The following is a 26,378-nucleotide window of genomic DNA, read 5'->3' as shown; positions in this document are numbered from 1 at the left end:
TTCACCTGACGAAACACTAGGAAATAAGACACCAACTTTCCAAGAGTGGCATTTTCAGATTTGTGACTTAAAATCCTATTTTAGCATTACAAAGGATTTTTAAATTACACTTTGAGTGTGAAAACTATGGGGTCTATTATGATGTCGGGCGGATCGCCACCGCAGTCATGGTGGTAGCGTTCTGCACCGACATCATACCCCGCCCGCCTCCCATTTCCCCCGCCATATGATGATGGCGGAGGGTACCACGGCAGACGGGAAGACCGTCCGCCACTTTTACTCGTCGACAGGGCAGAAAAGGGTTGAATATGGTGGCGGTGTCTGCTAGACACCGCCATCCATATTACAATTGCAGCAGGAAGCAGCCTTTCAATGTCACCACGAAAAGGCTTGGGGATTCCACTTTTGGGGGGATGAAAGGCACATGGGGGTACCAGCATTTGCATGGATGAGGTGGCAGGCACCGTGCAGTGCCAGCCACGTTGTACATGTAAATGCACAATGTGCAGTCACAGCATTGTGACGGGCGGTGCGATGTGATGTGGATGGGGGATGCCACTGTGGCGGTGACATCCTAATTGCCGGTGCGGGACCGCCGCACCATTGGCGGCCGGTCCCAGCACCACTAGGGTAATAGGCCCCTATATTTCTATCTAGGTCCAATCAGTAGTTATCACCTATTTAATAAGGTTATCCAGTGTTGGCCAATTGGAGAGATAGGTCTTACATCAGTGAAAAACAATTTTAAGAGTTTTTCACTTCAAGTACAAGTAAAACCTAAATCCACCTGTCCTACTTTTTAGTTGCAATGCACCCTGCCCTTTGAGCCTTTGAATCTACCTTATTGTTAACATAAATATTAAACAGGAAAGGTTATGCCTGACAAAAGGTTTATTTTGCCAGGTCGAAATGGAAGTTTTAAAACTGCACTACAGGATGCAGTGGCAGGTCTGAGACTTGTTTTATAAGGCTACTTTAGTGGGTGAAACACGAAGTGCTGCAGGCACACTTGTAACATTTAATTTACAGGCCATGTGTAGTACCATTTACTAGGGACTTAAACCTAAATTGAGTGCCAATTAGATGTAAGCCAATTTTACCATGTTTGAAGGACAGAGCAGAGTTATTTTAGCACTTGTTAGCAGTAGGAAAGCACAAGGAGTCCTAATGCCAACAAAAACCACTAAAGCAAAACAAGAGGAGTGAAGGCAAAAAGGTTGTGTGGGAATGCCACGGCAAAGATCTCAGGTCTAACAAGGGAATAAAAAGTTATGCAAAAATTCTATTGTTTAGCTTTAAGTGACATTAAGTACAGTGGGGTAGGGAAATGGAAATTGTGCAAATTAATCATTTGCTGTACGACTATCATTAAATATTATTAAAATGCATCATGTTGACAGATATATACAATTATAGTCAACATTCTTTTTTAAAATACCTCCATATATTTCATGCTAAAGACGATACATCAACTCCATCCTTGATGACTCTCTGTATTCTGCAAGGTGCTGGAGGAAAATCATTAGTAGATGTAAAGAGGTCATTCCCACTATTAAATGTCTCTGGAAATTATTCTTAATTACACTGTAATCATGATTAGAACTGTTAATCAATACATCGCTCTAATGATTTTGTAGGCAGCGCATTATTTCAACTCATTAGTATATAGTAATTACAAGACCCTAGAAACTAATTTGTCTTTATAAGACCCATGCCACTGACAAATGCATTATTAATGGCCTCCTCAACTTTTTTACTCTTGTATGAGACCAGCAAAATGTTACAAATCAATATTTGTCATGCCTTGTGATTCAGGCCCTCAGGGAACTATACTGAGTAACGCCAATAAGTACAAGAGCAGTGGGCTCTGAGCTGGGATCTTTCAAAATGAAAAACACCATTGTTGGGAAAGGGGAAGTCTGTCCTGGGAAACAAGGCGTGTTCGACAAGTTACTTTTCCGTCTTGCGAATGTCTAGCCACGTGTCTAGCCACGGGGGATGTTCAGACAGTGAAACTGATAGTCTTTTCCTTTGAGATGCTGAGTCAGATAAAGTCTGCAAGTTGCTGGTGCAATATCTGAACAAATACCTGTCGTTGTACTCTATCCCAACCAAGGCTTTCCGTTGTCTAAATATCACTGGGAGCTTCCTCTGTTAACCGTGTGCTAACTATGAATACCAAGTATATATAAATGTGTTTTTCACTTGTTGGAGGGTTTTTCAGGTGGAAAAAAACATTTGGCTTCTAAAATACCGTATTTTTGGTTCGTTTCCAGTGAATGATTTATCATGTTATCACCTCGCTTGTTCAGTTTGTTCGTGGTAAAAACACCTGCCAGACTAAGGGAGAGAGTCCACAGTCAGAGAAGGTTTAAGGCATGGGCAAAGCGGGTAATTGCCCAAGGCACCCACCTTCCACCTTCCACCTCTGCCTATTTCTATATCTGAACTTCTCTTCTTATCTCTGCCTACCTTTACTTCTACCCCTCTTTCTCAGTGTCATCGTAAGGATTTTTGGCATTCTCAGAAAAACATATTTCAATTGTTTATTATGCAAAGCTTTTTTGCCATCATACAGGCGACAGTTCGCACAAAAGTGGGCAATAAAATTAAAGTTGAAGTGATGTGCCAGTTCAGAGATGAAGCGAGGCTGCAATGCGAGGGACTGCGCCATCACTGAGTATCCGATGACATATGAAGTTTGGTTTTGAGGATGCAGCGTGCAGTCTGGCGGTGTGTCAGTACCGAAGAGCTGTGTGGCTTCGATTAAAAATCCGGTGTCGTCATTGAGGACTGGTGTTGACAAGTTGGTTGGGGGCCTGCACTGAGGATGCGTCTCACAGTGATGGTTTCTGAAGACACTGCAGTTTGCGGCTGCGATGTGTGTCTTTGCGACGGGTCCAATCCATGCAACACGGAAGTTGTGTCAGTTCTTCTTGGGGTTGCACCACGTAGCAGAAAAGATGTGTTGGTTCCACTGGATACACAGAGGCTGGTAAAACACTTTAAGACTACTGCCAAGGGTCTGGAACTAGTGTGGCACCACCTGGCTGGGTAGACTCAAGGATGGCTGAGTCCAGGTGAGGATTCAAGGTTTGAGGAAGCCTTTTGTGTCCCTGAGGGTACAGATCAGAACTGCCAACTAGCTCTTGAAGTCACTCTGTGTTAAAGAGATGCAAGTCCAGTCCTTCTCATCCAGGCGAGAGGGCAGCAGGCACCAGGTTAGCATAGAAAAGCAGGTGTCTGGCAGAGTGGCAGTCATTGCAGCCGCACAGCAGTTCTTCTTCCTGGCAGAAGTGAACTGAAATGGTGGTCTCTGAGGTCCTTCTTATTTACATAGTTGTGCCTTTGAAGTGGGGAGAAATGTCTAGAGGCATGCCTTTGAAGTGCAAAGGTGCCCGGGCTTCCTGGCCCTGGCTCCAGACTAACTACAGGAGGTATGCAGCCCTTTATGTGGAGACAGCACACAGTTTCTTTAGGTGTAACTGAGGGTGCACCCAGCTGCTTCCTCCCCTCCTGCCAGTTATGGCCCATCCAGTAACACCTAAGCTCCCAATATGGGCATGGCGGTCTAGGAGGAATACACAAAGCACAAGTGCCAGCAACACCCAATTATGTGACCAGAGACAGACTGCAGGTAGCAAATAGCTAAACAAGAAAATGCCAACTTTCTAAAAGCAAAAAGAACAATTGATGGACAGAATGTTGAACAATTTCAAACATTCATCCCAGTACAGAGATCTGGGCCTAAATACCTTGTTGTTGTTTTGCTCCCCATCTCATTCCAGTTTAAACCCAGACATATGCAAATTAGTCTTGACCCTGCTCCCCATGGGAACAGTCCAACCTGAAGTGCCAGGTCAGGTCCTCCCTGGACCAGAAACAAGCATCCTAGGACCAGTTTTGGGGTGTCACCCCTCATCAGCCAGGTTAGCTTGACTCCAGTGGCATGGAGAGGACTGGCTGGACTGTTCCCATGAGGATCAGGGTCAAGGCTGATTTGCATATGGTTGGGTCCAAACTGGGGTAGCGTGGTAAGTAAAAGAACAATGGATTAAACCCAGATCTTAGTGACTGGGGGTGAATGTTTGCATTGTTAAGTATTCCATCCATCATTTGTTCCTTTCAATATTGTTGCCCTAAGTGGGAAGGGTATGCCCACAGTTGGGTCCCGTGGGTCCTGTGATCACTGCGCCCCTTGATTAAAGATAGCCTGGCTGATGATTGCAAGTAGGCAGGAGCAGAAGCAATTCTAGATGTTGCTAGCTGTGACTGATCAACCTTTTGACTTAAAGTTCATGCTCCAGCCAAAGACACTACAGAGATATTCAAGGTGCATGTGGTGTCACAAATCTTCAAACTACAATACAGTCAGATCTTAAAGATCAAAATAAAGTGGAGCTTCCAAGAGCAAAAATGCAGTAACTGTTTGTTGTAAACAATTGGACAAGCAATTCAATGGGGAAACATCCTGCAAATGGTCAAAGTATGATTACACTTCAGTTGGGGATTGTAAATTGTTTTACCTTTTGTCATACCTTTTGGAATAAAGCAGAACTGTTTCCAGTAGAAATGTTTAAGCACAATATATATTGATGCTTCCATGCTTTCAGATACTCTGAGTGAGCTTTAATTGAGGCAGGAAAATCTAAATGAATCCAGAGACTATACGTTTTGCTTACCAAAGTGTGATGCAAGTTTGCTGTCTTCTTCTGTTCAATTATGTGTTTCCTCTTTTGAGGGTTTCCTTCAGCTTGTGTCATTTTATATGGCAATTTAGATTTAATGGTTTCATTAACCAGGAGTGCAGTTGTGGTAGCCCAACTTGGACAGCATTTGCGGAGCTAGATTTCCTCCAAGTGCACTGCCTTTATGAGAGATGTCCCATCTTTCTTTGAAAGGTGACACATGCCTTCTATCCTAGAATGAAATTAGCAAAGGTTAATTTGATCCCATGGTGGTAAGATTAGAACCTGGAAGTGGTCCAGCAGCAATTAAATTGCTATGTAGATGGTATTTGCTGAGCCTACAGAACTGTTTGCAACAAGCCTCTGTGGGATCACTCTAAGAATGACACCTTCTTTAAATTCTATGCTGTCCTCCACCAGTGCAAACCTAATAATTTCCCATTGTATCCAACTAATGTGGCCTTCCAGACACTACCACTGGAAAGGCAATCTCTAACAGCATGTTGGAGACACCCAGATGACCAACGAGCCCGATATGTGTAGGAGGTTCCCATTAGTAAAACATCTCTCATACAGGTCTGCAGACACCAAGGAACAAGGAAAGTTGTATTATTTCTTCTTCGGTAGGAAAGGAAAGCATCACCTCATTCTCTATTCTTAAGGCTTGCACAAAGGTTTAGGTAGAATTGGAAGAAACCCCATCCCTAGATATTAATATTGGGTCCCGTACCCCCATTAACCATTGTGTTATGTAGTCCAATGCCTGTGAGATATGCTACCTGCTCATGAAATTCTCCCGGACAGTTTTATGTCACAAGAAACATGGTAGCGGTGTCTACTGGAAACTCATCATCGGTTAAGAAAATGACACACTTTCCAGAATTGCAGGCAGAACTTCCTGACATCTTGGGAGTCCTGTGGTAAATGGGAGCTATGTGTGTGAGTAATTTCCACCTACATGCTGTGTAGTGATAAATGGTTATAGTCAACTTCCTCTAATCTCCTTTTTGTTAAAGGCTTGTGATAGAGGCTAGGGAAACCATTTGATCTAGTAGGAGGTCATCAGCATTTTTCAGTTAGAATCCACTTCCAACCACCTTTGTCGCTCAGCCTTAACTAACCAATGAGAAGATAGCATTATGAAACCTTATTTATGAATAAATTAATCTATTTTATACTTCAGATTTGTCTGTTTTAGCCCATCTGCAAGCACACTAACTAGAGCTGTGTAAAGTTTTTAAATTCTAAAATTTATAGAATAAGGTAAATATAAATTTTTAAGAGATTCCATGATGTCTTGCTTAATGCCCACAGGTGAACCGGGGGCAAATGCCTCTTTATGTAAGTCCTGCTGGTGAATGCCACATAAGAAAATGCAAACATAATTCTCACCTTCAACAATAGTACTCTTGAGGCCAAGTAGGGGCAACCCCGTACACATACAATACATGTACAGTGTCCTCATTATGAATATTTCACACTGTGACAATATGATGGACTGCTAAATTCAGGCCAGATACAAGTTAACACAGGGTCATAACTCAGGCCCCTGCAGCCCCTGTGGTGCAGGGGTGTAACCCTACAGGGTTGCCTGCAGCCCTTCTAGGATGCCCTACTCAGCCCAAGGTCAATGAATATCTGTAAAAATGGGAGACTCAAGGACTCCTCATCCCAATTGACCAGAGAGGTCCATCATTTTGCATTACTCCCCTGGGATAACAGGTTGTAGTGTGGGAGAGAGGCAGGATATGATAAATTAACTTAGAATTTCTGAGACCTTTCAAGCACAACCCAAATAGCTTGTAGTTAAAAAAGTTTGACCCCAAATCAAAATACCTGAGGGTACAACTGGAGAAATGCCATTTGTTACACTGTTGCACTCTAAATATGTTGAAATACCATAGGTATCAAATACAAAATGTCCAAATGAGTACATGGTGTAAGTGGATGATGCTAACCATTGATGAACTCAATGTACATGTATTAGAATGCATGCACCCTCTATACAAATACTCCTCTATTACCTTATCATGAAGGAGATACCAGCAGAAGCTCTATTTTGTAATATGTATGAAAGGATACAGAATGGACTGAAGTGTGCCATGTATAGGAGAGCCCATCCCTGACTTGCTCCCTGCCCAAAAGAGAGTGGGCAGGAAATGTAAACATAATTCCCTGCCTTCGCTCACCCAGGCAGGGACCACAGCTTTGCTCCCGCTTGGCGAGAACAGAGAAAAAAAGCTGCTCACACCAGTGACAGCAAACCTTTAGCGGCTCCTGGTAGTACCCAGGATGGGTGCTAGCTGAGCGCTACCAGAGGCCATGGGGACCGCAGGCGCTACTATGCAGCCCCTAACACTATTAAAACAAATGCGTGGGTGCCCCAGGTGGGCACTGGAGCACACAAAGTAAATGACAAATAGTCTTGACAACTCAAGCCCTTGCCATGTAGTACTAATTACCTCACATATTAGATGATTCATAACATGTTTTTGACATCATTAATACCATCACTGCAACATTTGAAATAACAGCAATGATAAAAAATAATGTGTATTTTGGGTGCTTGAGTTGTAGTTACTTTAAGGCACAAGTTTTAGTTGCTTAGGATACCTATATCTGGTAACTATCATTGGATGTGTTTGTTTTAAAAGTTATCTTTTAACTAGCATTTTTACCTAACTATAACGTCCCTTTAACCTTTGCTTTTTTCTGTGAATTTCTACAGGGTTTTTAAATGTAAAGTAAGATAATATTTAAATATGTATATATATTAATCAGTGGCAGTAATCACTGTGTAGTTATAGTGATGACAGTGTTTCAATAGGGAGTGGATTTTTTTGTTTTGCTAATTACTTTGGTGCTGTTTGATGAATCTTCTCTAAACTTTTTTTTTAACCCCTTCAGCGCTGCGCGGATTCCTCCGCGGTGCTGAAGGGTTCGAGCGCGGGCGGGGCCATGACGGAACGGTTCCGTCATGAGCACAGCTCAACCGATGCTCATGACGGAACCGTTCCGTCATGAGCATGGAAGGGGTTAAAAAAGGTTCATCCACCTAGGATTCCTCCTCGAAGGTTTCAAGATGATCTGTCCAGCAGGGACCAAGAAAGAGGGGAGTCCCAAATCATGTTTTTCGCACTCACTTTCTCATAGGAACTATAGACAATGCTACAGGCAAAATGGCTGAACGAAATTACTCCAAATTTGTTAGATAGCTAGCTTTTTACCCAGGAATAGTGCTTTTTGGGATTTGATGATAATCTGTTCAGCCCTCTGAGTGAAATTATGCTTCAAAGTTTATAAGTATTTAGCAATGTGGTAATGCTGTGGGAGTACAGGGGATGCACAAAGGAAAGAATGACAAATTAAGCATTCTGATTGGCTGGTCCTGCAAGACTGAGACCAGTTTCACAAGACCAAGCACTGTGTTTGGCTGGCCATTACATGAAGAGAAATTTCATGTTCACCATTTCAATTCTCAGAAACTCGAACTCAGGGTCCTGAATATTAAAATAAAACACTATATAAGAGTGCAGCAGGTTAGGGGTACCTTGACCTCCTGGCCCTTATGGAGGTGATGGTTCCTAGAGGGCCCACCTGCAGTCAAAGAGCAAAAACATTTGTTTTTCAGATCACCACAGACTTGTGGAACTCTGCTTGGCACTCTTCCAGGGAAAATACACAGGAGTACTGTGAAATGACTGCAAAATTACCACAAAATTACAGTGGAACCCAAAAAAAGACAAAAAAGTTGGGTGAGTGTCTTTTTTGTTGTGCATCCATTGAAGGTTGGGTAGCAACGGGCACTGTGCCCCACCACACACCTAGCACAAATGAAGGCCATGTGCAGCGGGGTTGGCCATGTGCTGGGTTTGGGCACCAATTATTAAAAAACTCCTCTGAAGACGACCAAAGGCAGAAGGCCAAGTGCTGTGAGGTTTTCGGTGCCTGTGCCCAACACCCAGCCATTCATGGCCGAAGACCATTCACTGTGTGGGATGGGATAGTTATGTATGGTAATAATATCTCATTCACACTAGAAATTAATTGGAAGAAAAAGCCAACTGTTAAAGTGATGTTATAGTTAGGAATGGTAATATTTTGCATTTAAAAAAATATAAAACATTTAGAAATTCACCCCAAAAAAAAGGTTTAAGTGACGGTATAGTTAGGGAAAATATCTGTTAAAAAATACTATTCTAAACTCTGAAATTCACCAGTTATGGTTAACCATTACTTGCACACTTGCTATGCACTGCTTATGACATCACTTATGATATCACTCGTGACATTCTTTGATATCATTGATAACATCCCTGACAACATCCGACACGACATAATTAATGATATCACTGTGCATGGTATGTCTACATGGTTTAGTTACTTCAGTTAACTATAACTGGTAAATGGCATTGGTTTCTTTAGTTTAAAATGCTATTTGTAACAGCCATTTTCACATAACTATAATGTCACTTTATCCTTTGTTTTTTCTAGTGAATTAAGGTATTACCATGCTTAGCTATAAAGTCACTTTAACCTTTTTTCAATGAATTCCTAGAGTGTTACATATATATTAATATATATTGTGCCTCTCACATTTGTTCTGTGGCCACTTATAATTGAGATATGTTCTTGTCTAAATCTCAGCTGCAATCCCTTTCAAAAATAAGCCTCTGGTGAGATTATAGATCTGTCTATTTTTCTTCCTGTCGCCCATTATCACATTAGCTTACTCTTAGCCGTATTCCTAAAAGCCACCCTATAATTTGAATTGAGTTTGAAGGGGCAGTTCTTACAGTTGTGGCTGGGCAGAAGGCACAAAACCACGCCTATTGTGTACATGTCTGCTAATTTTAGCTAATGCAATTGCTTTGAATCAATATATTGTTCAATAGTAATTAGGCACATTTTGTGTGAGTTAGGAGTAGGACTTTATTGATCAGATTTGCACTTTATTTGAATCTTCTTGAATCTCATAAATTATTCATTTTCATCACTGTGATGTTTTTTGAAACCCATTCAGTTTGCTCTCTTTGGATGGCTACTGTAGTTTATGGAAATGTAATTTCAGGAATTTACTTTCAAAACTGGATATTGTAGGTGAGATACAACTTTTGTTGTGAAAAACTAAATTCAAATTACCAGTCAATGAGCAAATATATACATGCTGGACACGGATCAATGTATGACTTGTCATATGGGTGTATGTGGGTCATTTTCGTTTTTTGCTATACAATACAGCATATCCTTATCTTAATCTGTGGTGAACAAAATGTCATGTGTTCTGCAACCTCACAGAAAGACATGTTCATTGTACTTTGCTGGGGTGGTTTTCTTTTAAACTTGTTTATTTATGCATGTTGTTTGAACGGTGTTCTTTCCTTGTAGCTTCCCCGTGGGTAGATAAAAGCAGAAGTCTCAACAAGATTGATTTGTATGATGTGCGGAGAAGACCGTGGTAAGTGATTTTACACTATTCAATGTACTATACTGCACATATTGTATTTAACAAGAATACCACACTTGTTGCTTGTAATTAAAAGTGTATGAAGCGATGACAAATAAAAGAGCCATAGTTATATAGTGAACACATTATATTATGTGGTATTAAATGGTGCCTTCAGCCTAGAGAGGTTCCATGTCATTGAACTTTTGAAGAATGTGTGAAAATCGCTTCAGGTCATTTCAAACACTGTTTCCAGTCCTGGACGTTTGTATGATAGCTTAACATATTGTGGGTGTTGTTGTCGTTTCTGTGCTTCTCTTGAACTAATTAAAACCACACATCTGAAATCAATGATTTACAGATGAGAAGTTTAGGACTAGGGACCATGGGCTATATTACAATAAGTGCCCCGGGGGTTCAAGGGGCCCTTTGGTATTACAGAAGGGGATGGAGACGCTTATGCATCTCCTTCAGTAATACAGATCGCACTGGTGCATGTAAAGCGCCAACGCTATCTTCAAGGGGCATTCCCTCATTTGCATAAGGGTATGCCCGTTGCAAATGAGGGGATTCCTTTGCCTCTTCACCCGCACCATATTACAGGTGCGGTCACAGAGGCAAAGAAGCTCTCACGGGGCGCACTCTAGGTGGAACACTATGAGTGTGCCCCCCTGAGAGCAACCCTCTGGAGGAGAGAAAGGGGGTCCTGTGGACCCCCAGACATCCCCTTGCAAGCGGGTGCAGTCACTGTAAGAGGATCTCTAATCCCCTTTAAAAGTGCAGATGGGTTGCCACCTGCACTGTGAAAACACAGAGCAGCTGCCAGCAAGTTTGCGGCTGCCCTGGGGACAGTGAATACATCATAATATGGTGCATTGTCATAGTTCGAGACCAGCGCACCTTTTGAAAAGTGCAATGGACACAGACAATGACAATGCGTACTACGGTCCCATATGTGCTCTGCCCAAGCTCTAGATTACACACTTTGCCCGTCAGTTATTTTGGGTTGAGGTCACTAAGGGACTTATGGTTCATGACTGCACTATAACCTGCCATGTCTAGCCTATCGCTATACCTCTAGCATGCTCATAAATGTGCACAGATACTGCTAGAAAATGTTAAAAGAAAATTGTTCAAAGTTCTTTGTTACAGTAGTCATGAAAGGTCATGTGTGGCAGAGGTGGCAGCTCGAGGGAAATCGCCAAGGGCACAGGCCTCATGCCGCACCTGACCTAAGGGGGAGTTGGCTGCTCTAACAAGGTTGAGCACGAGGTTCAACATCTATAGTGCATGGCTTTGCTCCGAAGGGGTAGGCTGCCCTCCAGGGGAGTTGGGAACAGGGCCTGGCCAAAAAACATTAAAGTGACGTATAGTAATGTATGGGCACAATATATTACTGTGCTTTAAAAAAACAAATCCCCAGAAATTCATTAATAAAAGCACAAATGTTAAAGTGACGCTATAGTTGGGAGAAATTCTATGATAAACATAACATTTTAAACTAAAAAAACGAATTCCACCAGTAAAATTATTTCAAGTAACTATAACTCAGACTGTTGTCATGCACTGCTTATGACTCACATATTACAACAGTAAAGACAATCGTCTATAACATCATTGTTAACATCACTGATGACAACTGAAATAACTTCATTGATGACTTTATATACATCTATATATATATTTATATTCACTTAAAAAACCATAGGTTTCACACATGTTATAGTTAGGTGGACATTTCACGTGTAAAAAACCAATGAAATTCCCCCGTTATAGTTAGTTCAGATAACTATAACTCGCGCGACCGCAATCCACTGCTGATGACGTCACATATTACATCACTCATGACATCGTCAGTGATATCACTCATGACATCACTGATGACATCATCCTTTTGATAGAGTGGCAGTCGCGCGAGTTATAGTTATCTGAACTAACTATAACGGGGGAATTTTATTGTTTTTTTACGAGTGAAATGTCCACCTAACTATAACATGTGTTAAACCTATGGTTTATTAAGTGAATTTGCAAAGTTTTTTAAATGCTAATTCCTAACTATAACGTGTGTGAAACCTATGGTTTTTTCAGTGAATTTGCATGTTTTTTTAAATGCTAAATTATGTATTTATTATTATATTTTTTATATATTTATTTTACACTAAACTACGTATTAAATTTTTTGGGGGTTTTTCACCATGCGCGCACCGTGCGCGCACCCCGCGATTCAAAAAAAACGTTAGGTTGCACGCACGGTGCGCGGCTATAGATATTTATGTAATTTAACTGCAATTTTCTCAGGAAGTACTGAACAGATTGACTCCATATATGCAAAAGGCACATCCTTGACCTGAGGACTACCTCTTTGCCAAATTTCAAGTAATTCTGTTCAGCCGTTCGGGCTGTACCTTCGACTAAAGGTCCTATGGGAAAATGCATGGGGAAAATGTGCTTTGGACCCCCCTTTTTTCTCAGCCCCCGCTTGACGAATCCCCCCAAGACTTTCAGGGTAGGAGCTGAGCAGAGCGCCCCATTAGTTTTGAAAATTTTGCGAGGATTCGTCAACCGGCGCCAAAGTTATTCAAAATAGAATTTTGAGATTTCCTATGGAAACACGATCCTAACTATAACTATCTACTGGCGACCGCCAGTAGATAATATATAGAGATGTATTTAGAGTCATCAATGATGTGATTTCAGTCATCATCAGTTAACAATGATGTTATACCACATTGTCATTAGTGTTGTAATATGTGAGTCATAAGTATATATATATATTCACTTAAAAAACATAGGTTTCACACGTTATAGTTAGGTGAACATTTCACTCGTAAAAAACCAATGAAATTCCCCCGTTATAGTTAGTTCAGATAACTATAACTCGCGCGCCCGCAATCCACAGCTCATGACGTCACATATTACATCACTCATTTCATGGTCAGTGGCATCACTCATGACATCACTGATGACATCATCCTTGTGATAGAGTGGCGGTTGCACGAGTTATAGTTATCTTAACTAACTATAACGGGAGAATTTCATTGGTTTTTTACGAGTGAAATGTCCACCTAACTATAACATGTGTGAAACCTATGGTTTTTTAAGTGAATTTGCAAGGTTTTTTAAATGCTAATTCCTAACTATAACGTGTGTTAAACCCATGGTTTTTTTAAGTGAATTTGTACGTTTTTTTAAATGCTAAGTTATGTATGTATTAATATATATATTTTTTTAAGGTTTTTCATCGTGCGTGCACCCCGCGATTTAAAAAAAAAAGTTTTTTTCACCCTTCGGGGTCCTTCAGGGACCCTCTGACAAAGGCTAGGGGGTCAGGAACTCTCTACCCTGCCCCCTTTTCACGTTCGCCACCTCTCTTTTTCAGTGTTGCACCCAAAACAAACAAAATGGCGGACAACGCTTCCTGATTTCGACCGATTCGAATGTTGACTGACATGTAACCACCAATCAGAATTACGCTCGCGCACGGCACCGTGCGCGCACGGTGCGCGCACGGTGCGGGCATATAGATATTTATGTACTTTTAACTGCAATTTTGTCAGGAACTACTGTACAGATTGACTCCATATATGCAAAAGGCACATGCCTGACCTGAGGACTACCTCTCTGCCAAATTTCAAGTAATTCTGTTCAGCCGTTCGGGCTGTACCTTCGACTAAAGGTCCTATGGAAAATAACATGGGGAAAACGCGTTTTGGGACCCCCCTTTTTTTTGGGCCCCCGCTTGACGAATCACCCCGAGACTTTCAGGGTAGGAGCTGAGTGTAGCGCCTCATTAGTTTTGAAAATTTCGCGAGGATTCCTCAACCGGCGCCAAAGTTATTCAAAATAGAATTTTCAGATTTCCTATGGAAACACGGTCCTAACTATAACTATCTACTGGCGACCGCCAGTAGATTATATATATATATATATATACTGTCCTGCCATTCCGCTCATCCACCAGGCATAACACCCCTCACGCATTACCTACCTGGATTTCACCATGCTTTCTGGGAGTTGCAGTTCGTCAACACCACTCGAACTGACAACAGGTGAGCTTTTCATCATAGGGGGCGGAGCGGGCCCTCAGCCAATAACAGGGCAGCAGGACCCAGGTTCGTGAAGTGGAAGCCTCCTGAACATTATGGCGCTGACGAAGGCTGATGTGCAGCCGAAATGCATTCGCCCCTCAAAGGAATAAAGCTGCTTCCTTACCGTTCCCCGGTGTGGTCTCTACTCATTCGCAAGAAGGAGGTTCGTGTATTTAGTTCCCGTGTGTGCCAGAAACACGGTTTTAGAGACCCCCGTCTCACCAGTTGGCCCGGTAATTACTGGCTTCGTCGCTGTTGCAGTGGCAGTCTGTGCATCCAAGTTATTGGAAGATCGGGACCCGCCATGGATTTTGGGGAGGAAAGACAGCAGTCATGAGGTTACCCAACCCAATGTTGGGCGACGTGCATTGTCATCGTTGCCCCTGCCAGACACAATCCCTGAACTCTGAGGCTGAGGCGGTCGAGGGACCCAAGGAGGCGTGATGTTCCTTTACTTAACGGGAAATTGGCTTTAAAACGAACTGTCCTGCCATTCCGCTCATCCACCAGGCATAACACCCATCACGCATTACCTACCTGGATTTCACCATGCTTTCTGGGAGTTGCAGTTCGTCAACACCACTCGAACTGACAACAGGTGAGCTTTTCATCATAGGGGGCGGAGCGGGCCCTCAGCCAATAACAGGGCAGCAGGACCCAGGTTCGTGAAGTGGAAGCCTCCTGAACATTATGGCGCTGACGAAGGCTGATGTGCAGCCGAAATGCATTCGCCCCTCAAAGGAATAAAGCTGCCTCCTTACCGTTCCCCGGTGTGGTCTCTACTCATTCGCAAGAAGGAGGTTCGTGTATATATATATATATATATATCCATATTCACTGAAAAAACCATAGGTTTCAGGGACGTTATAGTTAGTCACTAACCCATGCATTCAGTAATACACATTTAATCACTCACTTATACAGTCAGTCACACACCTACTAAATCATCCATTCAGACACTCATACACCCACTCATACTTCAATACACCTTGGCATATATATATATAAAACATATTTTTATACTTTACAGAAACACACATTCACTGGATGATGTCATTAGTGATGCCACTGAGCATGTCATGAGGTATGTAATATGTGACATCATCAGCAGTGCATTGCGGGGGCGTGAGTTATAGTTAGATCTACTAACTATAACTGCCGAATTTCTATAGTTTTGTACGAGTGAAATCTCCAATTAACTATAACGTCCCTAAAACCTATGGTTTTTTCATTGAATTTCAAAGGTTTTTTAAATGAAAATTTCTAACTGTAACGTCCCTGAAACCTATGGTTTTTTCAGTGAATTTCAAAGGTTTTTTAAATGTTAATTTCTAACTATAAATTCCCTGAAACCTATGGTTTTTTCAGTGAATTTCTAAGGTTTTTTAAATGATAATTTCTAGCTATGCCTACAAAGGTAGGACATGTGAAGAATGAGGAAGAAAAGAGCAGAAAGAATCTAGAAAAATGCATAGGTAGTCCTCAATGGATTGCAGCAGTGAATGTGTTAGTGACTGGGTCATTGCATGAGTACATGGGTAGAGACTAAATGATTAGAGTGCTGCAAGGACAGTGCATGGTGATTTTATAACTGCTTGGGTTTTGGCGTAGTGATTGGATAAGTACATAGTGCTGGCTGGGTGACTGGAGGAGTGCAGGGGTAGTGACAGAGAGATTTCTGGAGTGCATGGGTACTACCTGGGTAATTAGAGGAGTGAATCAGTAGTCTGTAGTTGGTTAGAGGTCTACAAGAAAAGTGCTTAGGGGATTGTAGCAGTGCATGTGTTAGTGCCTGGGCCATTCCATGAGAACATGGGTACTGACTGGAAGATTAGAGTACTGCACGGAGAGTGCATGGTGAATTTATAAGTGCTTGGGTTTTGGTGGAGTGATTGGATAAGTACATGGTGCTGGCTTGGTGATTGAAGGAGTGCATAGGTACTGACAGGGCGATGGCTGGACTGCATGGGTAGCGCTCAGGGTATTGTAGCAGTGCATGAGTTAGTGCATGGGTCATTGCATGAGTGCATGGGTACTGACTGGATGATTAGAGAACTGCAAGGAGAGTGCATGGTGAATTTATAAGTGCTTGGGTTTTGGCAGAGTGATTGGATAAGTACACACATGTCACATCAGTCCCGCCCCCTCCCTTCACCACTGTGCAAACACACCCCTGGCAAGTTTTAAGTTGGGGGATTAATTCCCCTTGAATCCTGAGGGTCCCTGGGGGCCAACTAGCCCACCTGGTACCTCCAGTAAGCGCCACAGAGTTGTGTTGCAGAGAGGTGGTCCAAGGCCACGCCCCTTTTTACACCTCTCTGCAACGCAGCTCTGTGGCTCTTACTGGAGGTACCTGGTGGGCTAGTTGGACCCAAGGGAAACTCAGTATTCAAGGGGACTTAATCCCCCAACTTACAACGAGCCTGAGGGCCCGTTTGCACAGTGGTGAAGGAAGGGGCTGGAGCCTGATGTGACAAGTGTGCAAACGCGCCCCATGGCGCGTTTTAAGTTGGGGGTTTAAGTCCCCTTGAATCCTGAGGGTCCCTGGGGCCCAACTATCCCACCAGGTACCTACATTAAGTACCACAGAGGTGCATTGCAGAGAGGTGGTCCAAGGCCATGCCCCTTTTTTCACCTCTCTGCAACACAACTCTGTCCAAACTGGACTTTAAAACTTTTTGCCAACTTTTATTATGAAGAATCGGCAGGAGACTGTGACCGCCGTTGAGCTGAAGCCATTAATATCGAATTGCCAGTGGGGTCCAACTTGCTGGTCTACCACGCTGAAGGAGGTCTGTCTTTCAGAAAGTTTCTAAGTCCGAATGTAGAGGGCCACTATGCAAAGTGCCGCCAAGCCAAAGCCGATCGATGTCGAGACCTTTCTGGGCATTGATGCTGTACTTCACCTGCTTGGTGCTTTCCCACCTTCATCGACGATTGCACCAGGATCCCTCCCTTCAACCTGCCTTTGTCAAACCCTGAATCAGATCCAGCTTGCATCTTGCCCCACCTATGACTCATTCATGACCAACTTTTCTCTCGAAAAATATCTCAGTCTGAAGGTAACTCTTTGACAGGGACCTGCCTGGGCACTGTATCCAATCTGCACTCCATTGCGACTGGTCTCATTACCCTTGTCCTGGTCTAGCTCGACCAGTTGTCCGCAGTTGGCACTTTGTATTTTTGGTTCTAAACTTTAAGTCAAACTTTAAAAATACACATCTCCAGTTCCCCTTATTAGACTTTTGTTATTTTTATGTCATTTTTATTCAAATATTCTCTATTCTTATAAATTGGGGTGGGAGTTTTATTGTGTTGTTTACAATTTTTAACTGATTTGGTACTTCAAAATGCTTTATACATTTTCTTAAGTTAAGCTTGTCTATTCTGTGAATTGGATACCAGGGCTTGACCTCAGGTTTAAATTACTGAGGCCTGTACTGGACTTAGCAAGAATAGAGCCATTATAGAGCCATTATAACTTGTGGTGGACTAACACCCACCCCAGCTAATATTCCACTTTCTCACAGCATCTATTTGGAGGTTTAAGAACCGGTGAGTTTAGATATCCATTTGTTTCAGGGACCTTTAAATAACATGCCCCGTCATGCCTTTAGCCATGTGAAAACAGTAAATGCTTCATTCTGATAAAGCTCATGGAATACAGCCCTGTCTGTCATTGTCCAGTCATAATAAACTTGCAGGGCCAACTCACCCTTTGATCCTTTCGAGTTCGATCTAACGTAGGACCTCAGTGGTTGTTTAAAGCTCGCATAGGCGTCCTTTTGGGTTGTTCTATACATACATGGTACATAGATGGTGTGTGCCATCTCTCTGTTGACGATAGCCAGCCCGTGCCCTCCCCTGGACTGAGGGTGACTTGGGTTATGAAGGATTTGTGCAGCGTCCAGAAGCAGAAAGCAGACTCCGATGCTAGGCAATGGTCCTTGTAAGGATGCAAGTTTTTTTCAGTTTTGACCTCTTTGTGACAGTTGTGCTACAGGAAAATAGCTTCTTTGCTCTCCTCAACACTGTCTTTTCCAAGAGAATTGCGAGGGACCAGTTTCACGCACCTGCCTCATGGATCTGTGCCAGACTTGCAAGCCTGCGCTTCATTTTTTAAAAATATTTTGGCGGGATTCGTGACCCCAGCGCGAATTTTAGCCAAAATTGAAAAAAAATGCTTTTCTTGGCCATGGGGGCCCTTGTGGGACCCCTTGAGTAGGCCTAGGGGTCAGGGTGTTTCTACCCTGCCCCCTTTTCTTGTTTTTAAACATTTTTTCCACTGTTTGGTGTGTTGGCAGCCAATCAAAGTGAAGCTCGTGCTCGGGAGGGGTCGTGACTCCATCGCGTCCCTAGATATCGAAACGTTTTCAATTTCATTTTTTTTTAATAGTTTTTATTGACATTTGTCATTTTAATACAATACATTTCAATCCCCCCCTCCCCCCACAGAGACCGAGGTCAGAAGCACCTTCGAATAAATCACCTTTAGTATATTCATTAAAGAAGTAGTATCTCACAACGTGTAGACTGGTGGCCCAAAAAAGACAAAGAGAAAAAAGAAAACTAAGGAGCGGAGCAGCAGAAATTTACGCATCCACATTCACCTTAGGATTAATCCCTTTAAATATATATTACCCTTGGCAGTGTTCTTCTATCCAGAGTAACAAAGGTTCCCAAATCATCATCCCTCTTTGTTTTTTCTTACATCCCTTGTTCTTGTAAATTGCCACCTCCACACTACATATGGCAAGTAATCTAGCCCTCCGTTGTGTGGAAGATGGCGGTTGGGGATCAATCCATGCGGTAGCTATACACAATCTAAGAACCGCCATTGCTACAAATATCAGCCCCTGTTGTTGTAATGGGCGCTCCGTTGCAGCCACTCCTAGGATCATTTCTTCACTAGAGATAGTAATTTCTTCCTGAAATAAATCAGAAATGAAATTAGATATTTCTATCCTAAGATTAGTAAGTGATGGGCACGTGGCGAACATGTGAATATCGTTAGCTGCCGCCAATAAACAGCGTGGACAAGCGGTTCCCGAGCCAATTGCCCATTTGCCCATTTTATATGGTGTGTAGTACAAAGCAAAAAATGTTTTAGAAAATTGTGCTTGTAATTTGATTGACATTAGCAATATTTGTGCAAGTTCTAACGCTCGCTCCGGTATTACTCGCTGTACGAATGGGTTAGTCTGCCATCTAGTAAGATGTTTATCAAGATCGTCCGGAAGGCTACTAATAAGGTCCTTATATATTTCCCCGATTCTAGGAGTAGTTTTCAAGCATAATTTATCTATTAATATAATATTTTGAAAATTACAGCGCCCCCCCATTTTCTTTGACAAGAAATCCCTGACTTGTAAATATTTAAAAAAAATCCCTATTGCTAACGTTATACTCATTGCAGAGTTCTGAAAAGCTTTTCAATCGATTTTAAATATAGAAGCAACCAAGTTGGGTAATCCCTACCCTAACCCACTTGGACATATAGCCATCATGAAATATCTCAGAAAGATCAAAATTGCCACTGATTGGAGTATAACATGAAAAGCGTCCCAGCCCAAGAAATTTACGGATATTACTCCAAGCTTTCCAAATTCCCTGAATAGTCTTGAGTTTAGTTTTCTTAAAAAAATGATCATTCATTTGTCTCCATAAACACCCTTTACTTCTATTTCCTAATACCATTTCCTGGAGTCGGGATCTCGCAATAGCTCGGCTCAATAGCTATCAGGTTTATACAATATTTGGCCACTGTTGCCCAATAATAGATCCTAAAGTTAGGCAACGCTAACCCACCTCTTTCTTTTGGTAACATAATCCATTTTAGTGCCCTTCGTGGTTTCTTAAATCCCCAAATAAATCTGGCAAACAAGGATTCGATGTTTTTAAAATAATACGGGGAGAACTCAAGACAAATTGTTCTGAAGAAATATAAAAATTTAGGTAGAATCAGCATTTTAATCAAATTGCATCTGCCACCAATAGTTAAGTGTAGATTATCCAATCTAATTAGATCTTCTCTAGTGCGCACTATTAGTGGGTCAAGATTTATCTGTACAATTTTATCTACCTTGGCGCTTATATTGACACCTAAATAAATAGCGTGTTCCACAATTCTATCGTCTTCCATCTCCACTTTGTCATTAATGATTATTTGAGTTTTCCCCGTATTAAGTTTATAACCAGATGTTTTGCCGAAACGTGTTGCTTCCTTCTCAACCATATTGATTGCCACCTTGGGATTGGTGGTGACTAGAGCAATATCGTCAGCGTAAGCTAGGACTTTAGTTTCATAGTTGTTGATCATAATAGATGGCACATGAGGATGGTTATCAAGTTTACGTATAAATTGGTCAATATATATCACGAATAAGAGGGGCGAGCAGGGACACCCCTGTCTAGTTCCCCTCGTACTCATGAAATTCTCGGACATATTTCCGTTTATCATGACGTTGGCCCTTGGGTTAACATATAGTCCTTGGATAGCTTTAATAAATCCCTTCGTTAATCCCCGATCTAACATTGCTGCCCATAAAAACTTCCAGGAGACCCTATCGAACGCCTTTTCTGCATCCAGAAGAATGAGGGCCATAGGGTCTCCTTTAGTTTCTGCATAGTCAAACAAAGAGATAACTCTCTGTATATGATCGCTTGTTGATTTGCAGGGGATAAATCCGTGTTGTCGGATTGATACAATTTTATGGATTATAGGTGCTAATCGCCCTGCAAGGAGTTTAGAATACATTTTTGAGTCACCATTGATTAAGGTTATTGGGCGGTACGAGCCCATTTCCAACGGATTTTTGTTTTTCTTCAGGAAGATCATTATTTTTGCTAAAGACCAAGACGGTGGAGGGTTTCCTCCCTGAACTATAGACTTAAACAGTTGTAGCATGATAATTTTTAGTTGTTCTGCAAATTCAAGGAAAAACTCTGTAGGGATTCCGTCTACATCTGCTGCTTTGCCAGCGGTCAAGGATTTCATAGATAATAAAACTTCCTCCCAACAAATGGGAGAGTCCAGTAAATCCTTATCTTCTTGTTCGAGGTGTTCGGCCAGCTCTTTATCCAGATAGTCTCTAGCATCCTCTTGCCCTTTTGGGTTGTTCTATACATACATGGTACATAGATGGTGTGTGCCATCTCTCTGTTGACGATAGCCAGCCCGTGCCCTCCTCTGGACTGAGGGTGACTTGGGTTATGAAGGATTTGTGCAGCGTCCAGAAGCAGAAAGCAGACTCCGATGCTAGGCAATGGTCCTTGTAAGGATGCAAGTTTTTTTCAGTTTTGACCACTTTTTGACAGTTGTGCAACAGGAAAATAGCTTCTTTGCTCTCCTCAACACTGTCTTTTCCAAGAGAATTGTGAGGGACCAGTTTCACGCACCTGCCTCATTGATCTGTGCCAGACTTGCAAGCCTGCGCTTCATTTTTTAAAAACATTTTGGCGGGATTCGTGACCCCAGTGCGAATTTTAGCCAAAATTGAAAAAAAATGCTTTTCTTGGCCATGGGGGCCCTTGTGGGACCCCTTGAGCAGGCCTAGGGGTCAGGGTGTTTCTACCCTGCCTCCTTTTCTTGTTTTTAAAATTTTTTTCCACTGTTTGGTGTGTTGGCAGCCAATCAAAGTGAAGCTCGTGCTCGGGAGGGGTCGTGACTCCATCGCGTCCCTAGATATCGAAACATTTTCTATTTCAAATTTCTCTGGAACTACTGAATGGATTTACACCATTTTGAACAAAGGTCTCTTTCTGAACCAAGGGCTACTTTTTTGCCAAATTTGGTGTAATTTCGTTCAGCAGTTCGGGATGTAGCTGTGTCTAAAGTTTACTATGGAAAATTACATGGAGAAAACACGCTTAGGGACCCCCCTTTTTTCTCAGCCCCCCTTGTCAAATCACCCCAAAACTTTCAGGACAGGAGCTGACCGGAGCGGGCCACTAGTTTTGAAAATTTCGTGAAGATTCGTCAACCCGCACCAAACGTTTTGACCAAGAGATGGTCGTTTGGTAACCGTGACAAAGACCATCTCTTGGTCGAAACATTTGGTGGTGGTAATGGTGGCGTTAACTATGCTTTATTAAAAGCTTTTCTACAATCTACATGACTTCTGGAGTGCAGTGCTTTAATTTTGTTCGAAGATATACATATATATATGTATTTATTTAATAAAAACTGTTAATCTGAACATTTTTAAAAAGAATTTCAAAAGTTTGTTGATCAATTGAGAATATGTTTATTAACAGGTTTTACTACATATTAAAAATAAAAATGGTGGTGAGTATTCTTTAGGAATTGTTTATAATATTATTTTATTATTCAGTTCACATTAAATTAAATCAGTTACTGTGTTGTAAATTTAATTTCTTGTTTGCAGGTTAATAATACATAAATTACATTCATTTATTATTCTACAGTTATAATATACAATACCTTTCACATATTTTGAAATCTTTTTTTCAAAAAGTAATAACATTTAAGAAAAGTGGTGAGTGTGTCACTTGGAAATAGTGAATAGATAAAAAGTGGAGAATAACACCTAGGTGTAAAAGTAAATATACAGATGAGTAAATATACATCTGTAAATTTACTTTTGTGTATTGGACCCCAAAATTACAGGCTTACTGACTGGAAAAAAAATAAAAAAATGGCTCTTTGTTGCACTGATTTCCTATAACATAAACAGGGTCATTTGAATTATGCAATTTCCCACCACAGCTTTTTACACATGAATATGGATTTGCCACATATGCCACATAATACATCATCTGCAGCATAATCTGCAGATTGAAAAAAAGAAACAATTGTTTCTAGCAAAAAGAGATAAAAAATTACTAAAAACACAGAAACACATGTTGCGGTAGAGTGAAAGGACCTTCACAAAGGTTGACTGGGTACCTCTCTGTGGCTTAATGCTATATGTCGGTGTTAAACTGGCACTAATGAACCAACACAACCTGGTACGGACGGAAATGGGTAGGTCCCATGTTAGCAGACACACTGACTAAGTTTGGTCTCTCTCACAACACCAGCGAGCAGCCCGGGATGTCTCAGTTAGGACAGATCAACCCCCCTATTTAGGTGTCCCTTTTTTCCAGAAGGTCTAATTTTACCTTTTGTTTTTACAACTTTATAGGACTACGGTAGCATCCAGACTTTAGGGGACTTGACTTCCTTTTTCTATACACAATACACGCCGTCCCCTAGGAGTAGATGAGGATACTTATGAAATGCCTAGATCCATTCAGACTGTGTAAGGCAAGAAACATGTCGACCTCCTGCACAGCTCACTCACTCATATAAACTGAAGCGGTTTTAATTTTTCCCTCTCCAGTTCACAACTATCCAGTCAGTGTTTTTACTCATGGCACAGGTACCCCATGAATAAACTACCATTGGAGAATCCTGTAGCTATTTTTAAACCAAACTTACACTATCCAACTTCTACTCACTCCACATATGCTCCCTCCATAACATCATCAAGCTTCACGATGGCAAACCAAGAAGACCTCCAGCAAAGAGACCCTCTGCGGGGCCCGTTGGGCATTGCTGCCCCGGTCCAATGAGGAGCTGCCCTATGATGAAGCATGACACCCTTCTGGATGTGTGAGGGCCCTTGCTCATTATTGGAGCTATCCCTTTGCAAACACGCATCCTCTTACCTAGCACCTGTTCATAACCAACATACCATCCCCTGCCTGCCACCCAGGTTTTCTTCCCGTTCTCTCTTCTCTCCCTCCCACCTTCCGCTTTTCCCCCCTTTGACAAATAGGAACAGCATACTCTTTTTGTTTCACCACTGATGAACCAACACCTTTGCCCAGACAGTGATAATGTGTAAAAATGACCAAATGATGAAGTAATACTCTGTCAAAATGTGCCACATTATACCACATAATTCCCCTTTTGTCACAGCAGTAATTTTACTTTTTTTGCCACGTAATTTTGTCAACCCGGTGACATAATTTGGTCCTCCGCTGCTGCGTAATGCCAATGGACCTGAATATAAAGAGATCAATTTTGGATAGAAAGGCCCATGCTTCAAATTAATTTTTGCCTTGTAGGTCCAAGGAAATAATGCTAAGGAGACTGTAATCATTATATTATATCAGTCCCTTCCTTCCTCAAACTTAACATAAAAGCATTAATATTGAAGTTCATTCTTCTTCATAGACAACTGCTTATCAAATGAATACTTAAGTCTAACACGGAACCCATCACTCTTTGCTTTTGATTATTTTGGATGGGAGCATGTTTAATTTTCCCCTTGCATTCGCAGTCCCTTTTCTTCCAAAGTCTAATCTGCACAATATTAAGAACATGTGTGCCATCCTGTGATTTGCAAAACTCCCATAGTAAGACAGAACAAATTTCAAAATCATGCATGTACATTTTTCACCATTTTCTTTAAAACCGAGGCTTGAATGCATTTTGACGAATTCTGATACAAATATTCTGTGTTTCTTTATGTGCATCTAACTCTTTAAGCCCGCCGCCCTCAGCCTCGCCTCACTAAACTGTCGCTCACTCCCTAAAAACGCGACACAGGTGAACCACCTCATAGAAGACCTGGAGATAGATATCCTTTTTCTCACGGAAACGTGGCTTGCCCCACACTCACAATCAGATATGGCACTAGCAACTCCACTGGGATACCTGTTTCAGTCCCTCCCCTGCCCTTTAGGAAGAGGCGGTGGTGTCGCCATCATCCACCGAGACTATCTCCACTGTAAAACCAGTGACGCACAGATTTTGGACTCAGAAAGTCTCCACTTTACCATTAAAATAAACCCAACCAACTCCCTTACGGGAATACTTGTGTACCACCCTCCCGGCCTCACAGGTTCCTTCATTGGTTCCCTCCTAGATTCAGTCACAACTCAGGCTCACTCCCTATCAAATTTTATGATAGTAGGTGACCTGAACATTCATCTTGAAGACCCGGCAGATCCTGTAGCTAACGATCTGATCTTAGATCTGGCGGCACTTGACATCCGCCTACTCAACTCCGGAGCCACCCATATCAAGGGTCATCTACTGGACCCTGTTTTCACTAGTTCGCCATCAATACTACCGAAGGAGGCTCTTCCCCTGCCCTGGACAGACCACTTTTTAGTCTCCTGCCAACTTCCTGGAATCTTCAGGAAACTCCAAACTCCGCCCACCTATAGCAGAGACAGGACCTGGTCTAGACTCCCCATGGAAGAATGGGCCAAAACCCTAGAAAGGACGACCCCGGCACACGCGGAAGACCCGGTTACTGCCGACAAACAATACAGAGAATGGATTACCTCCTCCCTGGACTCAGTACTCCCAATTAGAACTAGGGAAAACAAAAACGGTAAACCTGGGTCAGCCCCATGGTATACTATGGATCTCCGAATACTCCGCAAAAACTGTAAAAAAGCCGAACGGCTTTGGAGAAGAAACTGGCAGCACGCCAATAAAGAGGCATACCAGATCACAGTCAGACATTACAAAGAGGCCATCAGACAAGCCAAAGCCTCACACTATGACACAAGGATACAAGAATCATCCAACTCAGCCAGGGAATCCTTCTTAATTGTAAAGGAACTGCTCAAAGTCCCCAACTCTACCACCTCCACCACCCCTAAAGTTGACCGTAGCAATGAACTAGCTAACTACTTTAACGATAAAATCATAAGAATCCTGGCGACTCTCCCACCCCCCGACCCCACCAGTCACATGGAAAGCCGATTACCCCTCGACCAGGCCAAAAGCAATCCGCGCCCCGCACTGCCGACATTTCGGTCAGTAACTTGCTTAGAGGTGGAAAGAACACTGATGAAAATGAAAAGCGGTTCACCTCTGGACCCTGCACCGATCAGGTTCCTTAAAACCGTAGCCTCGGTCATCGTGCCCACCGTCACAGAACTTATCAACAGTTCGCTCGCCCGCGGATCTGTACCTGATAGCTGGAAGAGTGCTGTTGTAAAAGCACTTAAAAAAAAACCCAGCTAGATCCAGCAGACTTGGCGAATTATCGACCAATATCACTGCTCCCGGGTATCAGCAAAGTAGCTGAGAAACTGGTAAATGCTCAACTATCTCAGTTCTTTGAGACTAACAAAATACTCAGGCAATCCCAAACTGGATTTCGCCCGGGCCATGGCACAGACACCGCA

General features: G+C 42.3%; 1 protein-coding gene across 8 annotated transcripts in view; it reads left to right on the top strand.

The window, feature by feature from the left end:
* Positions 1-26,378, top strand: part of CACNA2D1 (calcium voltage-gated channel auxiliary subunit alpha2delta 1) — a 1,735,709-nt gene that overhangs the window by 1,175,269 nt on the left and 534,062 nt on the right. For all 8 annotated transcript variants that reach the window (XM_085652892.1, XM_085652894.1, XM_085652893.1 and 5 more), the window contains exon 8: positions 10,077-10,146. In XM_085652892.1, coding sequence (XP_085509018.1) covers positions 10,077-10,146 — 70 coding nt within the window. The remainder of the gene's footprint in view (positions 1-10,076; positions 10,147-26,378) is intronic.

Source organism: Triturus cristatus, chromosome 4_1, assembly GCF_964204655.1.
Source record: "Triturus cristatus chromosome 4_1, aTriCri1.1, whole genome shotgun sequence".
NCBI classification, from domain to species: domain Eukaryota; kingdom Metazoa; phylum Chordata; class Amphibia; order Caudata; family Salamandridae; genus Triturus; species Triturus cristatus.
This window is presented reverse-complemented; position numbering and strand designations above follow the sequence as displayed.